The sequence below is a fragment of the Gorilla gorilla genome, chromosome 8 (genome assembly GCF_029281585.2).
Source record: "Gorilla gorilla gorilla isolate KB3781 chromosome 8, NHGRI_mGorGor1-v2.1_pri, whole genome shotgun sequence".
NCBI lineage: Eukaryota > Metazoa > Chordata > Mammalia > Primates > Hominidae > Gorilla > Gorilla gorilla.
Genome location: NC_073232.2, coordinates 72045894 through 72070945, shown reverse-complemented (window position 1 = coordinate 72070945; position 25052 = coordinate 72045894). Strand labels below are relative to the sequence as shown.

The 25052-nt window shown below is 48.7% G+C and overlaps 1 protein-coding gene across 5 annotated transcripts; it reads right to left on the bottom strand.

The window, feature by feature from the left end:
• Positions 1–274: 274 nt before the first annotated feature.
• Positions 275–24953, bottom strand: HNRNPF (heterogeneous nuclear ribonucleoprotein F). Of its 5 annotated transcripts, XM_055352256.2 has the most exons (5): positions 23140–23237; positions 12582–12772; positions 11859–11993; positions 10031–10089; positions 275–2194 (listed from the first exon to the last, which is right to left on the bottom strand). In XM_055352256.2, the coding sequence occupies exon 5, from the start codon at positions 2140–2142 to the stop codon at positions 895–897; it is 1248 nt and encodes a 415-aa protein (XP_055208231.1). In that variant the 5' UTR covers positions 2143–2194; positions 10031–10089; positions 11859–11993; positions 12582–12772; positions 23140–23237; the 3' UTR covers positions 275–894. The 5 variants fall into 5 exon arrangements, with proteins under 5 accessions (XP_055208231.1, XP_018890296.1, XP_018890298.1 ...); XM_019034751.3 differs by lacking the exons at positions 12582–12772; positions 23140–23237 and adding an exon at positions 24560–24953; XM_019034753.3 differs by lacking the exons at positions 12582–12772; positions 23140–23237 and adding an exon at positions 24155–24606.
• Positions 24954–25052: the final 99 nt, after the last annotated feature.

Genomic DNA, 25052 nt, shown 5'->3' with positions numbered 1-25052 from the left:
CTGAATGGTTTACAACAGTGCACCTAAGTTGCAGGTGGCTGGGGCCGTGTGTCTATTTGATGCTTCCCAGAACGTGTGCTGCTAGTCACCATTTCCACCATTCACATATTTAACATTTTTATTAGACTTTTATTTAGCCTCATCATAATATAAGGGAGATCATAGATTTGATGTATGAAATTTTTAAATTCACACTAAAATACATTACGATTAAAATGAATTATCTTCAACCACCCATTTTGCTATCTTTTGCTGAGTAGATAATCTGTGCCAGTCATTGTGAAAAAGTCTTTATTTTAAGAAAAAAATTTAGTTAACAAAAAATTTAACAAGTTTCACTTAGCAAAATACACCCAAAAGGAAATCACAGTACAAAGAAAGTTTTAAGTCAAGGCCTCACCAATTCCTACAGTATTAGTATTGTGTCTCAATTCTCAAAACTAACTTTTAAAAAGCTTAAACTTAACCTAAAGGATTTTAAATGAAAATATAAACTAGAATGAACAAACATGAGAAATATTTCTTTGAATCAGGGAGCTAGCACCTTTGAGTTTTCCAAAAAAGCACGTCTCCCCAGTGTGTTCACTGTGATGTGGTGTAAAAGATCCACATTTAACATACTTAAACTACTTAAACTCAGATAACATCACTCTGAAGTATACTACCAAAATGTTAATTGAGAAAAGCTGAAAATAGTTTTAGTTTACTCATTATCACATGCTAGAAGAAAATTTTGCATGAGAAAACACTGAAGAGGTAATTTTTTAATCCAGATTTTTCACAAACTCATGGTGCAAAATGGGTCCCCCAGCTTCCTCTATTATAACTGCTCTTAATTGCTTGTTGGCTGCCTGTGAAAATTTGATTGAAATAACTCAAATGTTCCTAACAAAACTAGTCATAGCCACCCATGCTGTTCTGCCCACTGTAGCCGGCCCCGTAACAACCACTCACTGACTGGCTCTCCAGGCCACTGTAAGTGGCCTGGGCAGCAGACACCCCCATGCCTTGCATCACCTGGCTGCTATACGCCCCATTGCTGGCCCCTGTTGTTGAATTCAAGAAGAGTTCTATATATCTGTGCTGCATATTGGCCCTGTCTTTGGACATAGCTGCCACAGCTTCTTCATGAGTAGCAAACTCAACATCTGCTTCGCCCGTCACTCTTCCATCTGGGCCGATCTCAATATGGACTCTCACAGGGTTGAGAGGAGAGAAGAAGTTGTAAATGTCGTTCTCGGTCGCTTTGTACGGCAGGCCCCTCATGTGGACACAGTGGCCTGTGGTGCTCTGCACTGTGAACTCACTGTCGCCGTATCTGTGGTCATACATTCCGGAGAGACAGTAGCTGAGGTCTCTCCCAAACAGGTCGGTGGTGAAGCCGTAGCCATCACTGAGGCCACTGTACTCCTCGTAGCCCCCGTAGCCTGTGCTGTAGGCACCGGGCCTCATCCTTTCCAGGCCTGCCTGCTTCACGATGCCAATGTACCTCCTGGCAGTCCCGGGCCGGTCATAGGGCCCTGGCCGCTGCACGGACATGAACTTCAGAGGGGGATCTGAGTATGACCTAACTTCCTCCTGGCTGCTCTTAAACACCTCAATGTACCTGTGCCCTATCCTCTCCTTGTGTTTCCCTAGAGCCTTCTCAGCTAACTCCTGCGAGGCAAACTGCACGAATGCTTCCCCTGTAATCTTGCCTTCGGGGTCCACAGGCAATGTGATCCCGTTTGGCACGATTTCCAACCCTGAGAAGAACTGAACAATTTCTTCCTTTGTGCATCCAAATGGGAGTCCTCGAAGCCGCACGAAGCCATCGTTGGCGCTGTCGGCACTGTTGGGACCACTGTGCTTCAACACCCAATCCATCTCGGTTCTGTGGGACTTGAACACCTCAATGTACCGGTGTCCCATGCTTTCCCTGTCTTTTTTCAGGGCCATTTTTACATCATCTTCTGATCCAAGTTCAACAAAAGCCTCACCACTCTGCCTGCCCTCTCTAGTGTAGATGAAATGGACACCTGCGGCCCCATCATGAATCGTGCAGTCAGAGAGGAAGTTCTGCACGTCCTCAACAGAGCAGGACCAGGGCAGGCCACGGAGCTTGACCACAAAGCCTTCACCTCCCTCAGGGCCCAGCATCATGGACACTTGACAGGGTGGGTGTCAGGTGATCTTGGGTGTGGCTTTTTTGTGGCTGGAAAAAAAAAAAAAAAGAAGAATTTATTTAATATGCACAACTAAAGTATGCAACAGAAATTTTCCCCATTTTACAGATGAGAGAGGTAGCAAGACATTAAGAAATATACCAAATACAATTGAGAGCTAAGATTTAACTCCAGGTCTCTCAAAAAATTACATTACCAGTCACAGGCAGTTTGAAAAACAAATCAGGAGTTTACAAGACAGGACGATGCATGTGAATGTGGTGCCTTGAACACAGAGAAATGTAAGTTTCAGTCAGGTTAGAGCAAGCGCATTTCCTTGTTATATTTATTCCACATATTTGTCATGATAATATGTGGCAGTTCACCTAGAAGAGCTCCTGAGTTGTTCCTCCTAAACTATAGGCCTTACATTTGGTAAAATAGTAAATTTAGTAAATCTGCTTGTCTATGGTAGGATACTTTTACGTTCATGAGTAAAAATAAGGGATGGGAACATAGCAGGCTGTTTTTAAACCACAACATAGGGTAAGATTTTCTAGTGTTCTCATCAGCAGTAATGTTGCCAGGATACAAGACAGCAATGGCTTCCAGTGTCTATGGAGTTATGATTTTGCTCCTAAATTGTCAATTCAAACTAAATACCAGTCAAGTATGAGGCCAAACTGATGACATATACAGAGAAGCAGACAAATTCACCAGCAGACTTAGTTATGTGCACTGCAAATAAATGGAGAAACCAGATCAGATGATTCACAGGTTCACATAAAATATAGCAGAATTGCTGCCTTGTGCTGAAGATCTGGAAGAGGGCATCGGGAAGAAAGGGCAATCGCAAGAGGGCTGAGAAATGCCCTTCCCACCAGGGTGGTACATGGCACCTGAAGTCCAAACTCAGAGCAAGGCCAACCACACACTGGAAGGCAGTCTTCTGAGAAAGAGGAGCAGCTGACCTAGACAGCAGGGTATATAACGTAGCCACAAGCAAGAAAAATACTGCAGTATCATGGGGCCAAAGACGTATTTTTATATGAACACTGTCAAAGGTGACGCTCAAAATGAGCATAGGAGTATATGTAATTTTTTTCTTTTTTTTTTTGAGAAAAGGGTCTCACTGTCGCCCAGGCTGGAGTGCAGTGGTGCTGTCTCGGCTCACTGCAACCTCCACCTCCTGGGTTCACGAAATTCTCCTGTCTCAGCCTCCTGAGTAGCTGGGATTACATGCACCAGCCGCCACGCACGGCTAATTTTTTATACTTTTAGGAGATACGGGATTTCACCATGTTGGCCAGGCTGGTCTTGAACTCCTGACCTCAGGTGATCCGCCCACCTCAGCTGCCCAAAGTGCTGGGATTACTGGCGTGAGCCACCGTGCACAGCTGGAAATCGAATGTTTCAAAGTGTCATTTTACATCAAGCATAAGAGATATAGCTGGTGGCCTTTTCAAGAAATATGGGCTCATGTGGGGAAAAAAGCTCCATAAGAAAACCACACAATTTAAAAAACAGACAAAAAGTAAAGGTAAGTGTAATTTAAGAAAAGGAAAAGCAAATTCATAATAAATAAATGCTCAACTGCACTAGCTTCAGGGAAAATTAGTAATTTTAAAGTTTGATGTAGCCATTGCAGATAATGACATATTATCATACAGCGCTTCATCATTTCAAATTGACAATGTCTAAAAGGATAATTGTGTAAATCTTTCAAATTTACCTGTGTCGACACCAGATTATAAAGATAACAAGATGTGTCTCCTCTCCCAATAACAAGCATAATGGCACAAATGAAACAGAACAGTATGTGATATCCTGAACACATCACCAAGACCAAACACTCGGCATTTACTCACGAACTGTGATTTGGAATGCAAGGGCTTTGAAAGTATACAGCCTAACTAAAAGATGTCACCCTTGCTAATGAGAGTGGAACATGGAAGCCTCTGGGAAGAGAGTCAAGGGGAGCCTAACCTGGATTGCTCATTGTCCACCTCAAATTATTGACTATGTACATAAACTCCATCAACTTTTATAAAATAATCCTGAAGGGCAAAGGATTGGGCATAAATAATCCTATCCCCAATTCTCAAACTGTGCTTTGGGTCTGCAACAAACCCTGGGGTTTAGCCTCCACCTTAGAAAGTAATGGTCCCCGCCTCCCCAGGGCCTTATCTAAATCCCCTGCAGCAGCATATGGCCACTGCAACATGCTGATCTGGCAGAGCAAGGTCACAGCAGATTCTTCCTCTCCTGCCCACGGAGGGAATTCTGTGCTAACAGTTCAGAAGCTCCTCCTTGGAGAGTCAGGGCAAGTTTGTATTGTGTCTCTTGGGATAATGGGTCTGGGACAGCTTAATTACGGGGGGGGGGGGGGGCTTCTTATGCAATTCCATTCCCAACACTGGGTCAGGCTAGGTACCGCCTGTCCTTTTGTCTTTGACCATACCCTGGTCTTGCTCCTCACTCATGAAAAGTATCTGAAGGCCTCCCTCGAGTTCTGTTCCTAGCCTTAGGTCCAGCCATCGTTCCGGGTGGGGGAGATGAAGCCATAATCCACTAACCATTTTCTCCTGGACTCCTACCTCCAATGATTTCACCATTCCCTGCAGGAAACCCCACCTTAATCACATCCTACTCCCTCCACCACAACTGCTATCCTCCTCCCTCCTTTGTAGAGACCTTGGCTTCCTTATCCACACAGCCTCTTTCTCTCCTCATTCTTCATAATCCAGCTTAGAGCAAGTATCATTTTACATTACTTCCTCACAATACATGGGATTCATTCAATGAACTTCTTAACTGTACGCGCCCAGTAAAGCCAGAGCTCTGGAAGATTCCAAACAAATATCTGACTACTCCATGGATGTACTGAGTGGCTCAGCTGCACATAGCCAGGCGAAACGGTGCCTCTAAGCTACAATTTCTCAGCCTCAGGACTACTGACATTTTGGACCAGACAGTTCTTTGTGTTGTGGAGGCAGGCCCAGGCACTGTAGGATGTTTAGCTGCATCCCTGGTCTCTGCCCACTAGATGCCAGTAGCACCCTCCACCTCCAGTTCTGACAACTGAATGTCTCCAGACATTCCCAAATGTTCTCTGGTGGCTAATGCTGCCCCCAAGTTGTGAAATACTGTAGAAATCAGGGTGAGGCCAGGCACAGTGGCTCCCACCTATAATCCTAGCACTTTGGGAGGCCGAGGCGGGTGGGACCACTTGAGGTCATGAGTTCCAATAGACAAAACCTCTGTCTCGACTAAAAATACAAAAAATTAGCCGGGCGTGATGGCGGGCACCTGTAGTCCCAGCTACTTGGGAGGCTGAGGCAGGAGCATCGCTTGAACCTGGGAGGCAGAGGTTGCAGTAAGCCAAGATCGCACCACTGCACTCCAGCCTGGGCGACAGTGCAAGACTCCGTCTCAAAAAAAAAAAAAAAAATTACTTGGACGTGGTGGTGGGCACCTGTAGTCCCAGCCACTAGGGAGGCTGAGGCAAGAGAATCACCTGAACCCAGGAAGCGGAGTTTTCAGTGAGTGGAGATCGCACCATTGTACTCCAGCCCGGGTGACGGAGCGAGACTAACTCCAAAAAAAAACCCACCACACAAGAAGAAAAAAAAAAGAAAATCATAGTGAACAGCCATAGAGTAAGCGGGCCCTCAATATCGCCCACTGTCCTACCCCAGCACCCTGCTTGTCCAAAGCCCTTCAGGTGTCTGGGGCAGCCTTACAGACTCTCACCTCCTCTCCAGCTGGTTGACATTACTCTTGGAAGTGGACTTTGTGAAGTCAAGTCAGAGTCCAGGAGTTTGTAAGCACGTAGTGGGCCCCTTACAGCGGACATCGTGAACAACAGCTCTGCTCTGGGTCCAACCTCACATACCCCGGGGCCATGCTTTCTTCTTTTTTTCCTTTTCCCCTTTCTCCACTGAACCCTGTCTACTTGGTAATTAAACATGCTCAGTTCTACCCAATCATGTCATACCTCCCCTGTGCCAACTTTGCCTCTAGCTACTTGTTGATTTGTTCAGCAAAATCTTGTCAAAAGGCCTCTACTGTCACTTCCACTCCCCTCCATTAAAACTGCATGATCAAGGCCACGTGTGGTGGCTCACCGCCTGTAATCCCAGCACTTTAGGAGGTCAAGGAGGGTGGATAACCGGAGTCAGGAGTTCAAGACCAGCCTGACCAACATGGTGAAATCCCGCCTCTACCAAAAATATAAAAATTAGCCGAGCATAGTGGTGGACACCTAGGCTGAGCGCAGTGGCTCACGCCTGTAATCCCAGCACTTTGGGTGGCCAAGGCAGGCAGATCATTTGAGGTCAGGAGTTCCAGACCAGCCTAGCCAACATATTGAAACCCCGTCTCTACTAAAAATACAGAAAAAGTGGCCGGGCACAGTGCCTCACACCTGTAATCCCAGCACTTTGGGAGGCTGAGGCAGGTGGATCATGAGGTCAGGAGATCGAGACCATCCTGGCTAACATGGTGAGACCCCGTCTCTACTAAAAATACAAAAATTAGCCGGGCGTGGTGGCGGGCGCCTGTAATCCCAGCTACTCCAGACGCCGGGGCAGGAGAATCGCTTGGACCTGGAAGGCAGAGGTTGCAGTGAGCTGAGATCGTGCCACTGCACTCCAGCCTAGGCGACAGAGACTCGTCTCAAAAACAAAAACAAACAAAAAAACTGCATGATCCTACTATACAGATCTCCATGGCAAGAAAAAGAGCAAACGTTTTCGTCTTCATCTTACTTAACCATTCTTTCCTGGAAATCCTCTCCCTTTCACTCCTGTTGGCAATTACTGTTGGTTTTCCAGTTAATTCCTTAGACAGTCTCTGAGTCCTTCCTTAACCATTAACTGTAGGGAATCCGGCTTGGGCCCAGTCCTCTTATCAGTGGACTCACCTGCTCCCAGGGTCTCCATAATCATCTCCAGGGTCAGGAGATACACAAACCCCCAGTCTTCGGCTCCCTGAAGCCCAGACGGGTAGACACAACTCCACTCCACAGGTTCTCCTCTGTGCCACAACTAAACCTCACATTCTCTCTTCTGTCACACTCCAATAGCAACATGACTGCCCCTACCTGCACCCAGAGGCTCTAGAAGGAAACTGGAGTAATCCTTGACCTTCTCCCAAGCCCTCAAATCCAATCAACTCAACTCCCTTGGGTGATCCCATTCTCCACAGTATCCTCATCCCTAAATCCTATTCAACTCTTCCATTTCCTCAGCAATAAAGGTGCCTCACAGCTCTACCCTGTTTCTAACACGTTGAATGGCAGCCTATGAACTCAGTAATTCTTTTCTTTGTAATGGGAGTTATCAAATTGTCATTTTCTTTCTGTACCTCATATTGTTATTTCTCCTATTCTAATTCCTGTATGTACAAACAGCCAATTCCAGATTACCAACATATCTTTTAAATAATTCCGCTCTCCCTCTCCCTCTCCCCACGGTCTCCCTCTGATGCCGAGCCGAAGCTGGACTGTACTGCTGCCATCTCGGCTCACTGCAACCTCCCTGCCTGATTCTCCTGCCTCAGCCTGCCGAGTGCCTGCAAATGCAGGCGCGCGCCACCACGCCTGACTGGTTTTCGTATTTTTTGGGTGGAGACGGGGTTTCGCTGTGTTGGCCGGGCTGGTCTCCAGCTCCTAACCACGAGTGATCTGCCAGCCTCAGCCTCCCGAGGTGCCGGGATTGCAGACGGAGTCTCGTCCACTCAGTGCTCAATGGCGCCCAGGCTGGAGTGCAGTGGCGTGATCTCGGCTCGCTACAACCTCCACCTCCCAGCAGCCTGCCTTGGCCTCCCAAAGTGCCGAGATTGCAGCCTCTGCCCAGCTGCCACCCCGTCTGGGAAGTGAGGAGCGTCTCTGCCTGGCCGCCCATCGTCTGGGATGTGAGGAGCCCCTCTGCCTGGCTGCCCAGTTTGGGAAGTGAGGAGCGCCTCTTCCCGGCCGCCATCCCATCTAGGAAGTGAGGAGCGTCTCTGCCCGGCCGCCCATCGTCTGAGATGTGGGGAGCGCCTCTGCCCCGCCGCCCCGTCTGGGATGTGAGGAGCGCCTCTGCCCGGCCGCGACCCCGTCTGGGAGGTGAGGAGTGTCTCTGCCCGGCCGCCCCGTCTGAGAAGTGAGGAGCCCCTCCGCCCGGCAGCCGCCCGTCTGAGAAGTGAGGAGCCCCTCCGCCCGGCAGCCACCCCGTCTGGGAAGTGAGGAGCATCTCCGACCGGCAGCCACCCCATCCGGGAGGGAGGCGGGGGTCAGCCCCCGCCCGGCCAGCCGCCCCGTCCGGGAGGTGGGGGGTGCCTCTGCCCGGCTGCCCCTACTGGGAAGTGAGGAGCCCCTCTGCCCGGCCACCACCCCGTCTGGGAGGTGTACCCAACAGCTCATTGAGAACGGGCCATGATGACAATGGCGGTTTTGTGGAATAGAAAAGGGGGAAAGGTGGGGAAAAGATTGAGAAATCGGATGGTTGCTGTGTCTGTGTAGAAAGAAGTAGACATGGGAGACTTTTCATTTTGTTCTGTACTAAGAAAAATTCTTCTGCCTTGGGGGAAAAAAAAAAAAGATTCCAAGCATAGGCCGGGCGCGGTGGCTCATGCCTGTAATCCTAGCACTTTGGGAGGCTGAGGCGGGCAGGTCACCTGAAGTCAGGAGTTCAAGACCAGCCTGACCAACATGGAGAAACTCCGTTTCTACTAAAAATACAAAATTAGCCAGGTGTGGTGGCGCATGCCTGTAATCCCAGCTACTCAGGAAGGCTGAGGCAGGAGAATCGCTTGAACCCGGGAGGCAGAGGTTGCAGTGAGCCAATGTCGCGTCACTGCACTCCAGCCTAGGCAACAGGAGCAAAACTCCATCTCAAAAAAAAAAAAAAAAAGTTTTCCAAGCACAGTGGCTAGGCCTTACTGCAATCCCATCTACGGCTCATGTGTACTTTTAAAACTCATTACTGTCCTGCATCCAAGTCCTCAGTGGTTTCCCACTGACCTCAGAACAAGGACCACAGGCCCAATGGGGTCCCTCAGGCCTTGCAACTTTTGCCTCCAACGCTCTTCTCCTGGAATGTGGCAAGCTCTCTACCCCTTCAGGGATGTGACGCACATAGTTGACACTCATGGTTAATTCTCTCCCCAAATATACTCTGTTCAACCTTCTGTCTACCTAAATCCCACTAATCCTTAAGGTCTAAGCTCCAATACACCACCTTTCTCAAAGGTCTTCTCATTATCCAAATTAAGTCTCATGCTCTACACTAACCACAGCACTCTTGTGTTGTTAAAGGGGTCTTAAACCCACAATAGGAGCCTACTGGGGAGAAACTTGTGCCTGTTTTGTTGGCCACCATGACCCCATCCTCAGCACAGACTTGACCCAGTTGGTCCAAGATTAACCAGGATTAACTGTTGCCCATGTGTAGGGGGGTCAACACCTTCCTCAAGAAGGCAGTGGCCTGGCTAGGCTGAAAAAGACATACAAGAAGCATAAAAAATAAAAACATTTCTTAGAATAATTACTTAAAATGCCTAATCTCTTACACGTCATAAGTGTTTTGCATCAGGAAATGTTTCAGAAGCAAAATTACTTCCTCTCTGAAGGCAAGGCGAAGAGACCATTCCTTTCCAGAACACATGTGTACACTTAAAACATTTACTGCTTATTTTTACTCCAGAATTGGTTTTCTGTTCCATTTCTCAGAAGTCCTAAGGCTTTTCATTAACTAAAACTCAAGCTGAAAAGAGCCCTGTGGTGTCCTGCTCAAGGTTAAAGTTAGGGACAAAACTTTTTTCACTCCAGGCTGCTAAGCAAATTTGAGTATAACAAATATAAATACTGCAGCTGAAAAAGGGCTCTTCTTAAAATAGCTTACCTTAAAAACAACCACGGATGCCTTCAGTGGGAGACACTTCTGGATGGTAATGAAATGTCCTAAAAAAAAAACAGAGCGATATTGGCTGTGTGGTCTCAGATCCTAGGCACTGGCTCTGGGATCAGAACTCCAGGTAAGGACAGAGACAGCTGGGAAGCCCTTTATATAGCCTCTGGGTTTAAATTAAATCTCACACCCCATCCGCCTAACAGCATTTTGGAAGTATTATCTTTTCACAGGGCAATACAGAGCACAACAAAAGGGAAACGCCTTATTGATCTTGATGAGATTTACTCTTGATGAGATTCTCCTGTCTCAGTACCTGGTATTACAGGCATGCACCACCCCACCCAGCGAATTTTTGTATTTTTAGTAGAAATGGGATTTCAATATGTTGGCCAGGCTGGTCCCAAACTCCTGACCTCAGGTGATCCGCCCGCCTCTGCCCAATTCTAAGTTTGTACACTGAGGACCCTAAGTGCTGGGAGGAAATTTAAATATCGGGGGCAGGGCACTTGGGAGGGAGATGGGTGGGGGAGAAGTGACAACCACAGGGGACTTGACCTTAAGACCCCTCTTTCACTGGGATAGCATGGGCATGGAGCAAGGGTGCTTGCTAGAAATTGTTCAATCTGATTTATAGGAACCCCTCTGTAAGCAGTGTGGAGACACATCCAAAAGACACTTTCAGTTTTATTGGGTAACTTCTTTGAAATATGCTTCACTAGAATATACATCATAATCACTAGATCACCAACATCCCAGTAATAACGCTGCCCCAAAGGACTAGGACACGGGCTGAGGGCTATGGAATTCTGAGAACTAAGCTGCTTGAGTTTTGGAAATGTGGAATTAGTAAAACCAACTAATTATGCTGAACCTGTTGTCTTAACATGAAGATAATCAAATCTGCCTTGTCTTGCAAACTTCCAGTGGTTATTACTTAAGACACTCTTGGGGGGGGTGTACAAATGGAAAGCATTACATTTATTAGGAAACCTATTCAGGGGTGAAATAGTTTCAAGTACTCTGGAATCAGGTTTTCAAAAGGCTTCAACAATCCGACTTGTTCAAGGATCTAAAGGGTGGAACCCAGTCATCTTAATGATCTGATCCACTTATGCCCTTGTTTATCCCTGCGTGATCCACAGACCAACACCCTGAGGCCTCTCTGGGGACATGCACAAGCTGGCAGCCAGACCCACGTACACCCATTTACCCCAATGGACCAGCTGCTGTGAGCCTGTAGACCACGGCCACTGCGCACCGCCAACGCACGCAGAGGAAGAGTCTGGTCTCTCCGTCCGCGGCGCCAAGAAAGCGCTGGGGGTGGGGAGGGCTGCTCAGCTCCCCCAGGTGACTGGACCCGGAGGTTTTCAGATCGAGCTTGCACGCGGGCCACCTAGATAATTAAAACACCAACCCTAAAACAGATCTGGGTGGGGGCTAAGAATCTGCATTTCCAAAAAGCGCTCCCGAACGAGCTCTTCGCAGTGATACAGGTTGGACGGGATCAACGCTTGCCTTCAGGCAGAGCCAATCAAGATAAATAGGGCGCGCCAGAGTCCTACCAGTTCGGCTATCTGCAGAGTAAACAGGGCCGTTCAAGCACCACCCACCTCGTTTTCTTTTGTTCAGGACAGGACTCGAGGAAGGATCCTGGCCTCCCCTCCTAGACACACTCCCGTGCCCCCGGGAAACCGGGCAGCACTCTCGCCAGGCGGCTGGGAGCGCGTCCGGCCGCGCCGCCCCCATTACTTCACTTAGTTCCACTCTCAAACCAAAGTCCACCCGGCCGGGCCCGCGGACTTTCATGCTCTAGACTTACCACGGAGGCGAGCGGGACCGGTTTCTGTTGCTACCAGGCAAGCGCGGCTGGCAGCCAAGAGCCCCGAAATTCCACCGAAGCTCAACCACGCAGAGGGCTCCGGGGAAACTCCAGGTGCATGTTTTTGTTCTCAACCTGCAACAGAAATCCAAGTGGTGGGGGGGCCCCTTCCGCAAGGTGGGAGGCCCGGGCGCGCGGTAAACGTGTTTTGGCGGGAAGCAGCGCCGAGGCCCCGAGACAAGGTGACGGCGACGTCCCCGCGGCCTGCTCACGGCGCTCCAGCAGCTTCGGACCGCCCGGCCCGGCAGGAAGGTCGGCCCCAGGGCCTGCGCGGGCTCGGGCGGGAGCTTCCGGGCGGGGGGCGGAGCGAGCGGCGCAGCGGGGAGAGTGGGGGCAGGGACGGGAGGGTTCCCGGAGGGAAGGGCGCCTCGCGGGAGGGGGAGGGGAGGGGGCGCCTGGCGGGCTTCCAGGGCCCTGAGGGCGAGAGCGAGGGCGACGGCAAGGTGGGGTGGGGGCTGCTTCCCGGGCCCGCCAGGCTAGCGCTGCCTGGGCGGGAGCTCCGGGACCCGCGGGCCGAGCGCGGCTGAAGGGAGGGAAGGGAAGAGGCGCTCCTAGGTCTGGGTCCGTCTCCGAGCGACCGGGGCGGCGGAAAGGGACCTGGGGGGGGGGGGGGGGCGGCCGGGACTGGAGTGGCGGGGCCGGGGCGCCCGCGCGGCGGCTCACCACGCCAGGGACTGGCCGTCGGCCCCGAGGAGGCGCGGGGTCCGGAGTCCGGAAAGCGGAGGCCTCGTGATCCAAGACCGGCAGCCGGACGTGGGTCACGGGGTGCAGAGGAGGAAGTGCCACTGCCGGGCCCGCCAAGATGTCACCAATGGGAAACGCGTGCCTGCAGGTGCGGCCCCGTGGCCCGCGCGCTGGGCCCAGGCAGGAAGTGGGGGAAAGAGAGAGTCAGGGCGGCGGGAAGACATTTCTCCGAGTTCTCCCGAAGGGAGCCAGGCGTGAGCGCGACCTGGGCAAAGTCCAGAGTGCCAGCCACGGGGAAAGGCGGGCACTGCAGAGTGGAAGAGAAGCCAGCAAGTTAGACACAGCCCCTCTCCGGGAGGCCGCCTCTAAAATGGAACTAGCGGACGTACCTTGGTTTGTACATTTGACCATGGACACACGTAGAGATTTTGAAAAAAAACTTTGAAAAACAATTTTTTTAACGCAATTCCTAAAACTTTTAACTAACGCAATTTTGTGGACCTCTGAATCTTAGCTCAAATGAACTGGAGAACAACTATAAAGCAATTTCGATAATATGATCAGTGACATTTTATATTACAGAATTGTAAATTTTGTTGTAACTATACTGTAATTTTATTTCTTTAAAAGACCCTTTTTAGAGCCACAAATATTTGCAGATGACACCTGATTTCTTGAATGTTTCAGATTACTTGGAAAGTGGAAATATACATGAAACAAGATGTGCTATGAACTAGTAATTTTTATTAAAGCTCCTGATGTATACATAGAGTTTCATTACACTTGTTTCTACTTTTGTGTATGTTTGACTTTTTTGTTTGTTTGTTTGGTTTTTTTTGAGACACAGTTTTCACTCTGTCACCCAGGCTGGAGTGCAGTGGCATGATCTCGGCTCACTGCAACCTCTGCCTCCTGGGTTAAGGTGATTCGCCTGCCTCAGCCTCCCGAGTAGCTGGGACTATAGGCCCATGCCACTATACCCGATATCTTGACCTCGTGATCCCCCTGCCTCGGCCTCCCAAAGTACTGGGATTATAGGTGCGAGCCCCATGCCCGGCCTGTTTGGAGTTTGTTGTTTTTTTTTTTTTTTTTTTTTTTTTTTGAGAGAGTCTTGCTCTGTCGCCCGGGCTGGAGTGCAATGGCACAATCTCGGCTCACTGCAACCTCCCCTCCCAGGTTCAAGCAATTCTCCTGGCCTCAACCTCCTGAGTAGCTGGGATTACAGGCGTGCGCTACCACACCCTGGCTAATTTTTGTATTTTTAGTAGAGACAGGGTTTCACCATGTTGGTCAGGCTGGTCTCGAACTCCTGACCTTGTGATCCACCCAACTTCAGCCTCTCAAAGTGCTGGGATTACAGGTGTGAGCCACCGCGCCCGGCCTATTTTACGTTTTTAACAGAATTATTATTATTTTGAGACAGGGTCTGACTCAGTTGCCCAGGCTGGAATGCAGTGGCACGATCATGGCAATGCAGCCTCAACCTCCCAGGCTCAAGCAAGCCTCCAACCTCAGCCTCCTGAGTAGTTGGGACCACTGGCATGCAACCACACCCGGCTAATACAACTGTTTGTAAAACTGAGAGAAAGCAAGTCTTTAGAATGCACTTACTAGATAACAGGAATTACAAGGAACAGTAACATACTGCATATAGTGATGTAGACTGTGGGAAACTACAAGGACAAATGAGCCAGTCCTTCCTCAGAATAGTTCCAGCCAGATAAAAGAACCCACAGAATTATGGTTATGTTATAAAATAAAGCAATTAAGTTTTAGAAATCCATCTTGAAATATTTGTGATGGCTTGGATTTGTTTGAAGTTGTCCACAAAGTAGTAGGTGGGGAGATGGAGAATAACTGTCCATGATTAGTAACTCTTGAATCTGTGTGACAGGCACATTAGCCTCAACCTCCTGGGCTCAAATGATCCTCCCACCTTTAGCCTCCCCAACGTAGCTGGGACCACAGGTGCATGCCACCAAGCCGGGCTAATTTTTTCTTTTTAATTTTTTAGTAGAGACAAGGTTTCTCTATGATGCCCAGACTGGTCTGTAACTCCTGGGCTCAACTGATCCACCTTGGCCTCCCAAAGTGCTAGGATTATAGGTATGAGCCACTGTGCCTGGCCCAAGGCAAGTTTTAATTATTGATCAGTCACCACAGGGTTCCTGCCTGTGAGGGAACAACGTGTGCAGAAGACTTGAGCCAGGGGTTGTATTGTGCAACTGCAGCTAGGTCTGAGATCAATGGTAGGAGATGACATAGCCTTAAAGGCCTGGTTTGGTGTTCAAAGGCCAGTGGGAAGGCATTTAATGGAATGTGGTGTGAAAGGAGTTTTGCTTTTTAACACAACAGTCTAGATGCTATCTGGAAAATGAATGGTGGGAAGAGATACATAGAGACAAGATGGGAAGGAATGAAACAAGTCTAGGAAGACTGGTGGGAACTAAAGAATGTGAAAGAATGTGTAATGTAGAGAAAAATGACTGAGTCTGGAGATTGACTGACTCACCAAGAAATACTACGCACCTAAAAGATACAGGAACTGTAGTGGTAAAGAGACACAGTTCCTGCCTTGGTGGGTCCAGTAACAGTGGAGTAGGAAATCAAGAAATGTACAAATATATGATGACAAATTTTAGAATGAACGAAAAGCAGAAAATAGGGATTAGCTCAGATTGGGGTTCTGAGGAAGTGACATTTAAACAGACAGGAGCATGGGTGAGTGGGAACACTGAGTGATGAATTTCATGTAGAAAGAAGGGAAATCCTTTTTTCCTTGATAAATAGCTGAGGTTTAAAGTAGAAGCTGGCCAGGAGCAGTGGCTCAAGCCTGTAACTCCAGCACTTTGGGAGGCCGAGGTGGGAGGATCACTTGAGCCCAAGAGAGTTCGAAACCAGCCTGCGCAATATAGTGAGACTCCCATCTCTATATAGGAAAAAGATAAAAACTGAGAGGAAAAAAAAGAAGTTAAAAGCCCATTATTCTTTTTTCCTTCTGTACATTATCTCCCCTCTGGACACTTGTTCAAATTATTTATATTTTTTACCAAAGCCCTTTACTGGGATACATTTTGGTGCTGGATGCTTTGTATTCATATTCTTATTTCGTGGTGAATCCTTTAGATTGAAGAAATTTTAGGACACAGCTTCTGCTGCTCATGTCTGTTCACCACATGAGAAGCATAAGATGCGTCTTGGGGGCAAATATTCCCCATCATGGTATATAGTATGTGAGCAGATCATAGACCATATTTGTTATGGATGTTTTCCTTTTCTGTTGGAAATATTGAAAATTGGATTTAATGGCCTCAAAAGTATCTTCCAACCCAGCAATTTTATAAAATTCCTATTCAGTCACTCTTAAGTACTTCCTGCTGTCATGAACTCAAGAATTATGATACAAGACACTAATTCCATTTTTAAAAAATGCACCAACGCACACATTTGTACTTAACTTTTCAGGGGCACATGTATCTGAAGTGTGAGAATTCTAACCCAATTCACACAACATGCCAAATTCAATACACAGAGCTATCCTAAAAGCTATTAAGGACTGAGAAGTGGCCGGGCACAGTGGCTCATGCCTGTAATCCCAGCACTTTGGGAGGACAAGGCGGGTGGATCACGAGGTCAGGAGGTCGAGACCATCCTAGCTAATACGGTGAAACCTCGTCTCTACTAAAAATACAAAAATTAGCCAAACGTGGTGGCGGGCGCCTGTAGTCCCAGCTACTCAGGAGGCTGAGGCAGGAGAATGGTGTGAACCTGGGAGGCGGAACTTGCAGGGAGCCCAGATCGCACCACTGCACTCCATCCAGCATGGGCGATAGAGCGAGACTCCGTCTCAAAAAAAAAAAAAAAAAAAAAAAAAAAAAAAAGACTGAGAAGCTGCAGATGGAGCATATATTAACATTTTAAATGTTTACTCCATTATTACTACATTTATATCCACCAAAGGGGACCTGTCCTGATCTGCATGCAACAGGAAAGCTGTTTTCCATTACCATCTATCAGGTCCTTTCACTTACTTGCTGTAGCTAAGTCTGGGGGGATAACACACTGCTTCCCTCAGTGTTCATTTCTCAAAAGCTGTGTTACTAAAAAGCATCAAGAGTAGTATAATGTAATGTTAGATAAATTTTATCTATACTGTTTGTACTTAAATTAATATAAGGGACAAATTTTGACCGATCATAAAACAAGCAACCATTGCTGTTTGATATTGATTGCATTTTGCAAATGCCCAAGAATCATGATATCTAAGGTAAATGTTCCTTAAAACGTTAATAAAAAGCAAAACTGCTAACTAGACTTCTGTTCCTAAAAATAAAATCTGTTCTTAACTGAGTGCAAATATCATTATTTGGATTAGCTGGAGTAACTGGAAATAATATCCAAAGAAATGGGTGTGTATAGATTCCGCTAAACAAAAATACAATTGATAGGAAGATCAATTTTGTTTTTCCCAGACCACCTCCTGTACCTCTCTCCCTTGAGCAAGCAGCCCCTAAGTAGGTGCATAGTCAAACCCTGGAGCTGGACAGAAAGGAGGCCTGTGGGGTATCCTCAGCCCCCTGAGGAAGGTACATTCCTTGGGTTGGGAATTCTTCCTGAAGCCTCCATGGAAACATGACACCTTAGTCAGGTTCCAAGCAGCAGGCCCTGAGCTGAGACTGCTGGCCCTGAGCTGTGCTGCCCAGGGGACCACTGCATTCTGCCTTGGGGGAACTGTGGAGAACAGAGAGATGGAAGGAGGAAAGGAACATGACAATTTACAGAAGAGGGGCTCCGGCACCCAGAAATAACGCACCACACCTCAGACTTAGGCAGGTTTCAGGGAACAAGAAGTGCTAGACAAAAACCATAATGATTTTAACAGGAAAAAAAGAGCAACTTCAGATACCACTCCATTACAAAACTTAAAAAAAAAAACAACTTTCTGGAACTAAAACTGAGTTTTAAATTTAAAAGTAATGAATTCAAAGAAAGGAAAACGAAGTAGAATAAACATCAAAACAGAAACAATGGGGGAGAAGATAAGAGATTTGGAGGACATACTTTTTCCAAAGCAGTTTCCTCTATACTTTAGGAGTTTTACCAACACACGCCTGTGCTGTGTCTTTTCAAAATATCCTAATGGGAACTACAGGGATCTTAAGCCAGGAAAATTCACTTCTATCCTTTATCACTTCTCTTGCTGCCTCCATCTGTGTCTTTTTCTCCTTCTGGAATTCCTACTATTCACATTATTTCTCCTGCCTGAGAAGAAACCAACCCTATCAACACCCTCATCTTAAGACTTCTAGCCTCCATAACTGTGAGAAAATTTGTTACTAGTCTGTATTACTTTGCATGGCAGCCCTAGCATACTAATACAACGTGTTACCAAACCAGACAAAAACATCACAAGAAAACTAACTCCTGAATTCTAGGTACTTTAAGAGGATCGTATATGGTATCTAACACCAACTTAAATTAGAAAAGATATGTATTTGTCATAAACATCATAATTCTATTAGATGGCACTATTCTAATCAAATAACTTATGATGGGTTTATCAGGATATAACAGTAAGTAAGAGTATCTGTATTTGTATTAGGTGAAGCATTTTGTCTAACAGGAGGCATACCGTTAGGATAAATCTAATAGGAGTCTTAATCTGTCATGCCTTTTCTTAATTATGATGGCTTTTTTTTTTTTTTAAACGGGGTCTTGCTTTCTTGCTCAGGGTGGTATGCAGTTCTGCAATCACAACTCACTGCATCCTCTATGTCTTTACAAGTGTTCGCTATCACACCTGGCTAATTAAAAATTCTGTTTTTGAAAAGATAGGGTCTTGCCATCTTGCCCAGGCTGATCTTGAACTCCTGAGCTCAAACCACTGTTCCACTCTCGGTTCACTGCAACCTCCACCTCCTGAGTTCAAGCAATTCTCCTGCCTCAGCCTGGGATTACAGATGCACACCACCACACCCGGCAAAAAATTTTTGTATTTTTAGTAGAGATGGGGTTTCGCCACATTGGCCAGGCTGGTCTTGGACTCCTGGCCTCAAGCAATCCACCTGCCTTGGCCCTGCTGGGATTAAAGGTGTGAACCACCCCGCCCAGCCTGTGTCATTTTCAAGAGATCTTTTTCCTAGCCCCAGCCCACATAGTTATTTGAACTTACAAAGCGTTGATGTTCTTCTCTAAATTTTTACACTTACATCTACAATGAACTTGGAATTGATTTTTTCATTTCCAAAAGAGTTTTACAATTAATCAAGTATCACAGGCTAACTTCACTCAAGAACTCAGATGCAAAAGTCCAAACCAAGTATCAGTCAACCTAATCCAGCAATATATAAAGCGATATTATGACCAAGTTGGATTTCAGGAGTGCAAGTGTAGTTGATCATTTCAAACTCAATCACTGCAATTTCTCATACTGATGTATCGATGGAGACAAAGTATAGAGGTAGTTTTTTAATGTTTTATGAGAAATGCTAAGCTGAATTTATGTCAAGGAAGAACTGAGGCCATATATAGTGGCTCACACCTGTAATCCCAACACTTTGGGAGGCCGAGGTGGGCAGATCACTTGAGCTCAGGAGACCACCCTGGGCAACATGGCAAAACCCCTTCTCTACAAAAAATACAAAAAAAAATAGCTGGGCATGTGGCACACACCTGTAAACCCAGCTACTTGGGGGGCTGAGGCAGGATTGCCTGAGCCCAGGAGGTTGAGGCTGCAGTGAGCTCTGTCCACACCAGGGCACTCCAGTGTGGGCATCAAAGTGAAACCCTTTCTCGAAAAAAAAAAAAAAATGTGGAGGGCTGGGCATGGTGGGTGACTCACACCTGTAATCCCAGCACTTTGGGAGGCCAAGGCAGGTGGATCACTTGAGGTCAGGAGTTTGAGACCAGCCTGGCCAACATGGTGAAACCCCCCACCCCCTGCCACTCCACCATCTCTACTATTAGATGGGCGTGGTGGTGCTGCACACCTGTAATCCCAGCTGCTCACGAGCCTGAGAATCGCCTGAACCCAGGAGGCGGAGGCTGCAGTGAGCCTGGATCCTGCCACTGCACTCCAGCCTGGGTGACAGAGTGAGAATCGGTCTCTAAAAAAAAAAAAAAAGGAAAACAAAAACAAAAGTACATCTTAGAGCGATCACATGATTATTGAAAGAGTTATCCTCTTATAAAAGTATTCCTGCTAACAAATGAAAAGGAATCGATTATTAAAATATCACTAATTTGAAAACCATTTAAGAAAATAATGGATCTACGTAATGATAATTAATAGCTGCTGTAACATGACAAAAGAGAAGATACCAACCAATATGTGCCTCCAGTTGGAGCACAGCACCTCAAGTAAGTTTTCTTTCCAAAAACTCTCATCTGAATCAAAACTACCTCCAGACTGGGTGCGGTGGCTCACACCTGTAATCCCAGCACTTTGGGAGGCTGAGGCGGGTGGATCACCTGAGGTCAGGAGGTTGAGACCAGCCTGACCAACAAGTTGATACTCCGTCTCTACTAAAAATAACGCCTGTAATCCCAGTTACTCAGGAGGCTGAGGCAAGAGAATTGCTTGAACCCGGGAAGCAGTGAATCAAGATCACACCATTGCACTCCAGCCTGGGCAACAAAACCAAAACTCCGTCTCAAAAACAAAAATAAAACCAAAACCAAAACTACCTCTAGAGGTAACTATCACTTTACAGGAAATATAAAGAACAGACACTCAAAGACCACCACGGAAAAACAATCAGAAAAATGCGAAGTGTGGGGAAGGAATGCTGCAAGACAGCCCGACAAATATAACGGGGGATGGAGCCTTTTAAGAAAGGGGAACCTCTAGATGATCACTTACACAGCATCCATTCACCACGCTTGAAATGTGTAAGTGTAAAACTCACACTGGATTTTGACAAGTTCACAGGGTTTTGTTTTTAATTATTTTAGTCAAGATCATGGAGAAATGAAAAAGTGTTTTAAAATTACTTACATGCAAAATAGTAGTGGATATATATTAGGTTAAATTATTAATACAATGAATCATGTTTCCTTTTACCTCTAAAGAATATAAGATTACATTTATAGCATACATTATATTTCTATTGGACAGTGCTGCTCTGAATTTAAAAAGTTATCTACAAAATATAAGGTGTGACTTTGGATCCTGACTCAAACCAACCAGCTGTTTAAAATATTTAATACAGGCCGGGCGCGGTGGCTCACGCCTGTAATCCCAGCACTTTGGGAGGCCAAGGCGGGCGGATCATGAGGTCAGGAGATCGAGACCATCCTTGCTAACATGGTGAAACCCCGCCTCTACTAAAAATACAAAAAATTAGCCGGGCATGGTGGCGGCCGCCTGTAGTCCCAGCAACTCGGGAGGCTGAGGCAGGAGAATGGCATGAACCCGGGAGATGGAGTTTGCAGTGAGCTGAGATTGTGCCACTGCACTCCAGCTTGGGTGACAGAGCAAGACTCCGTCTCGAAAAAAAAAAAAAATTTAATACAGAAACATTTAAACCCTGGATACTTGATATTTTCGAATGTATTTTTAGGCATGACAGCAGTATCATGGTTAGGTTTTAAAAGTTCTTAGAAATACTGCGGATTTATTTATTAATAAAGACCTTATTGGTCTGGGATTTGCTGTAAAATAAGCCAGGGTGGTCTTGGCTGAGCTCAGTTCTCCCTCTGCCCACCCTGTTGCCCTCCACAAGAACCGTAGCTCAGGGCAACTGAGACAGGACAAGGGCCCTGGCAGGGGAGGGGTGTCCCGGTCCAACTTGGGACCCAGTCCCAATTGTGTCCCTGGACACATGACTTCTCCCAACCTCCATTTTCTCATCTGAAACATGGGGCTAATAGCAAGCCCTTTTGCAGTAGTCCTGAGCATGTAATTAGAAAATGGAGTAAAACTTCTAGGACCTAGTAAGAGTCAACTAATGTGGTTCTCCCGAAGAGCAGAGAACCAGAGCTCAGTGGGGGAGAGGGAATTAGTGAAGTCACCTCCAAGGAAAGGGCCTGTCACATTTCTGCAGCCCCTGCAGGCATCTACCCCTACCGGGCTCTCATTTGCCTCCAGGCTTTCCAAGGTTCTGGCCACGTGGGAGAAGTAACTTTCTATTTACTCAGTCTTTTCCCTTAAATAAATTCCAATTTTTACCTGAATAAAGCTTTGTTAACGCTACCCTTAACAGAAAACGTGCCAGTTTACAAAAAAGTGGCCGGGCACGATGGCTCATGCCTGTAATCCCAGCACTTTGGGAGGCAGAGGCGTGAGAATCGCTTGAGCACAAAAGTTTGAAAATCAATCTGGGCAACATAAGGAGACCCCATCTCTACAAAAAATACAAAAATTTGCCGGGCGTGCTGGAGAGTGCCCGTGGTCCCAGATACTCGGCGGCTGAGGTGGGAGGATCCGTTGAGCACAAGAGGATCTCGGCAGCGAGCCGAGATCACACCACTGCACTCCAGCCTGGGCAACAAAGTGAGACCCTGTCTCAAAAAATAATATATATTTTTTATAGAGACGGGGTAGGTCTCTGGGGCCCAAGCGATCCTCCCACACCTCGGCCTCCCTAAATGCTGGGATTACAGGCGTGAGCCACCTCGCCCGGCCGATAATGACTCTAGTCTACAGAATGCACACTGGAATGTAATACCTACAAGGCAAAAGATCTTCTTGCTTAGGAATAAAGCAATCTCTCTCTTAATATTCATTAAAGTAGTAATGTCTTATTTTATAGTTTATAAATTCTGTGAGAGCAACGAGTCACTTTGCAGGAATAGCACTTAAGGTATCTTTCACCTACCTGGAGAACCCAAAAAATTTTCATCTTACTAGGAATTCAGAGACAACCACGTATTTAACTTTTAAAAATATAACTAAGTAGAAAGAATTATATGCGTATATTTTTGGAAGAATTAAGATGACTTTTGGGACGGAACGACTGAAAACTACGCTTTCAGAACTCCCTGCCGCCTGAGGCTGTGGCCCTGACCCCGGCGCAGGGCCCGCCCCGCGCGGTTCCGGGAAGCCGCCGCCGCCGCCGCCCGTTGCCCTTCGCGCGCAGCAGCCAGCGCGCGCCTCGCGTCCCGCCACGCAGATGGCCGGCCCGAGCCCCCAGCGCCCGCGAGCAATTTCGAGAACTAAAGAGGCGCGTCAGCTTGTGCCCGGGCCGCCCGCGGGCAATGGCCGAGCTCGGCTCTCCTTCCACCCTCCGCCGGGACACACGCGGAGCCGAGCGGGGGTCCCAGGCGCCTAGGGGGAGGGGTTCCCGCGCCCGGGGCGGCCTGGGGGGGAGGGCGAGTCGGGTGCCCTGCTCCTCAAAACCCTGGTCCACGACTCTGCGGTTGGGGGAGCCGGGCAGCCGGCGCAGCAGGAGCCGGGCCCCGTCCCCAAGTTTCCTACAAGCAAGGCGGAATCGACGAAAATACTTAATACAAACAAACAAAAGGAAAAAAAAAAAAGGACGACTAAGCTGAAGAGCGCGCAAGAGTCAGATTTTCACCCCAAATACAAACACGATACCTCTAGGAGCAGGAGACCAATACAGGGACCGCGCTCCGAGGACACGCGGCGCAGCCGAGGAAGAAAAAGCGCCCAGGGCCGAGAGCTAAGGCTCCGGGAACCGGGCGTGGGAGGAGGGCGGAGCCAACTCCCCACAAGGAAGTCTTGTGCAACTCTCAGGCGCCTGCAGCCACGTGAGCGCGCGGCTTTCATTTTACTCAGGTATTATTACTATTATTATTACTTCTTTTGAGACAAGGTCTCACTTCCGTCGCCCGGCTGGAATGCAGTGGCACAATCACTGTCACTGCAGCCTCGACCTCAGAGCAAGCGACCCTCCCGTCTCAGCCTCCCGAGTAGCTGGGACAACAGGCGCGCGCCACCACACGTGGCTAATTTTTTTTTTTTTTACTTTTCAGTAGAGACAGTCTATGTTGCCCAGGCTTGTCGGGAACTCCTGGGCTCAAGAGATCCTCCCGGCTGGGCCTCCCACTGCGCCAGGCCTGTTCTCACTTTCAGAACCCTCCGGCAGTCGCCAGCGCCCCGCCAGGAGGCCGGACTAACGCACCCGGCCGTCCGTGCCTTCCCCGCGCTTTCCTGACTCCAAAATCTCAGCCCGCGGTGCTCACCGCGTGGGACCACTGTCTGGGCGTGCGGCTCTCGACCTCCGACGCTGCGTCTCCTGATCCCAGTGGGTCCAGTTCTTGCCGGTCCCACGTACGGGCCCCTCGACCTCGAATCCCGTCACCCAAATCTCAGCGCCACGGCCCCTCATTATGTGCAGTCCTCGCTCGGTCCCAGGTTTGCGGCGCTTAAACTCAGATCTCTCTTCCCTGATACCAAATCCCAGCCCCAGCCCAACGATCCCCATCCCAATACGCCCAATCCCCAGGTAGTCCGGGTACGGGGCCCTGGACTTCGGATAGTCTCCCTAATCTCAAATCCCACCTCCCGGTCCCCACCCCCAGGGGGACCCAGTCCCCGCTAGGTCCCGGGTGTGCGGCCTTCGACCTCGGAGACTTCGGCCGCCCCTCACCTCGGCCTCCGAGTCTCTACACTTCCGCTCTCATATCAGGCACCCCGGTGGTCCCTCGGAGCACCTAGAGGAGGGTGGGACGCGGGGAACTTGGCAGTTGTAGCAGAGGCGGTTGAGGCTTGTTGACCATCACCATGGAAACCCCCGCCTGCGAGCACGGGGCGGAGCCTAAGAGGGGCGGGGTCAGGCGCGCTGCCGGCCCCAATCCTCAGCGCCTGCCCGTCGAGCGCACGCGGCTTTGCCGGAAGCCCTCCTGCTCCCGGCGTGCCAGGCCCCGACTCGGCCCTACTGCCCGGCTCGGCCCTTTGCCCTGGACACCAGGAAACAGAAGCCCAAGGAGCCCGCGTCCCCACCCACTGCTACTTGCCGGCGTGACAGCGATTCGGTGACCCCCCCAAACCCCACCTTGAGGAAGACGCGGCGCAGTCCTGCTTCCACGACGGAGCCGGAAGAACGCAAGGACCGCGGCAGGGCGGAGTTTCTGCGTCCGGCGTCCGGGGGCGGGGCCGCAACGGCGCATTGTGACGCGCCCAGAGCTGAGCCGCCGGTTGGCCGGCTGGGCGCGGAGCAGAGCCGACACGGCTGGCGGGGGAGGCGGCGGAGGCGGGCAAGCGAGGACGTTTCTGGAGAGGAGAAGGGAGGGGAGGGGAGGGGAGGGGATAGGGGGAGGGGGAGGAGGAGGAGGGAGTGGAGCGGCGGGAAAGATCCCTCTGACTGCCCCTGAGGCCCTGGAGGAAGGACACTGGTGAGCCCCGCAGGTCACTGAAATGTGCGCCGAAAGGACGCCTGATTGAAGACTAGGATGGGAAAAGGAAATGAGAGCCGATGGCAGGGCCTGGTGGCGCAAGCCTGTGGTCCCAGTAATTTGGGAGGCTAAGGCGGGAGAATCGTTTGAGCC

Excerpts from the sequence above, each read along its gene's own strand:
- HNRNPF (XM_019034751.3), bottom strand. The coding sequence starts at position 2,142 with ATGATGCTGGGCCCTGAGGGAGGTGAAGGCTTTGTGGTCAAGCTCCGT.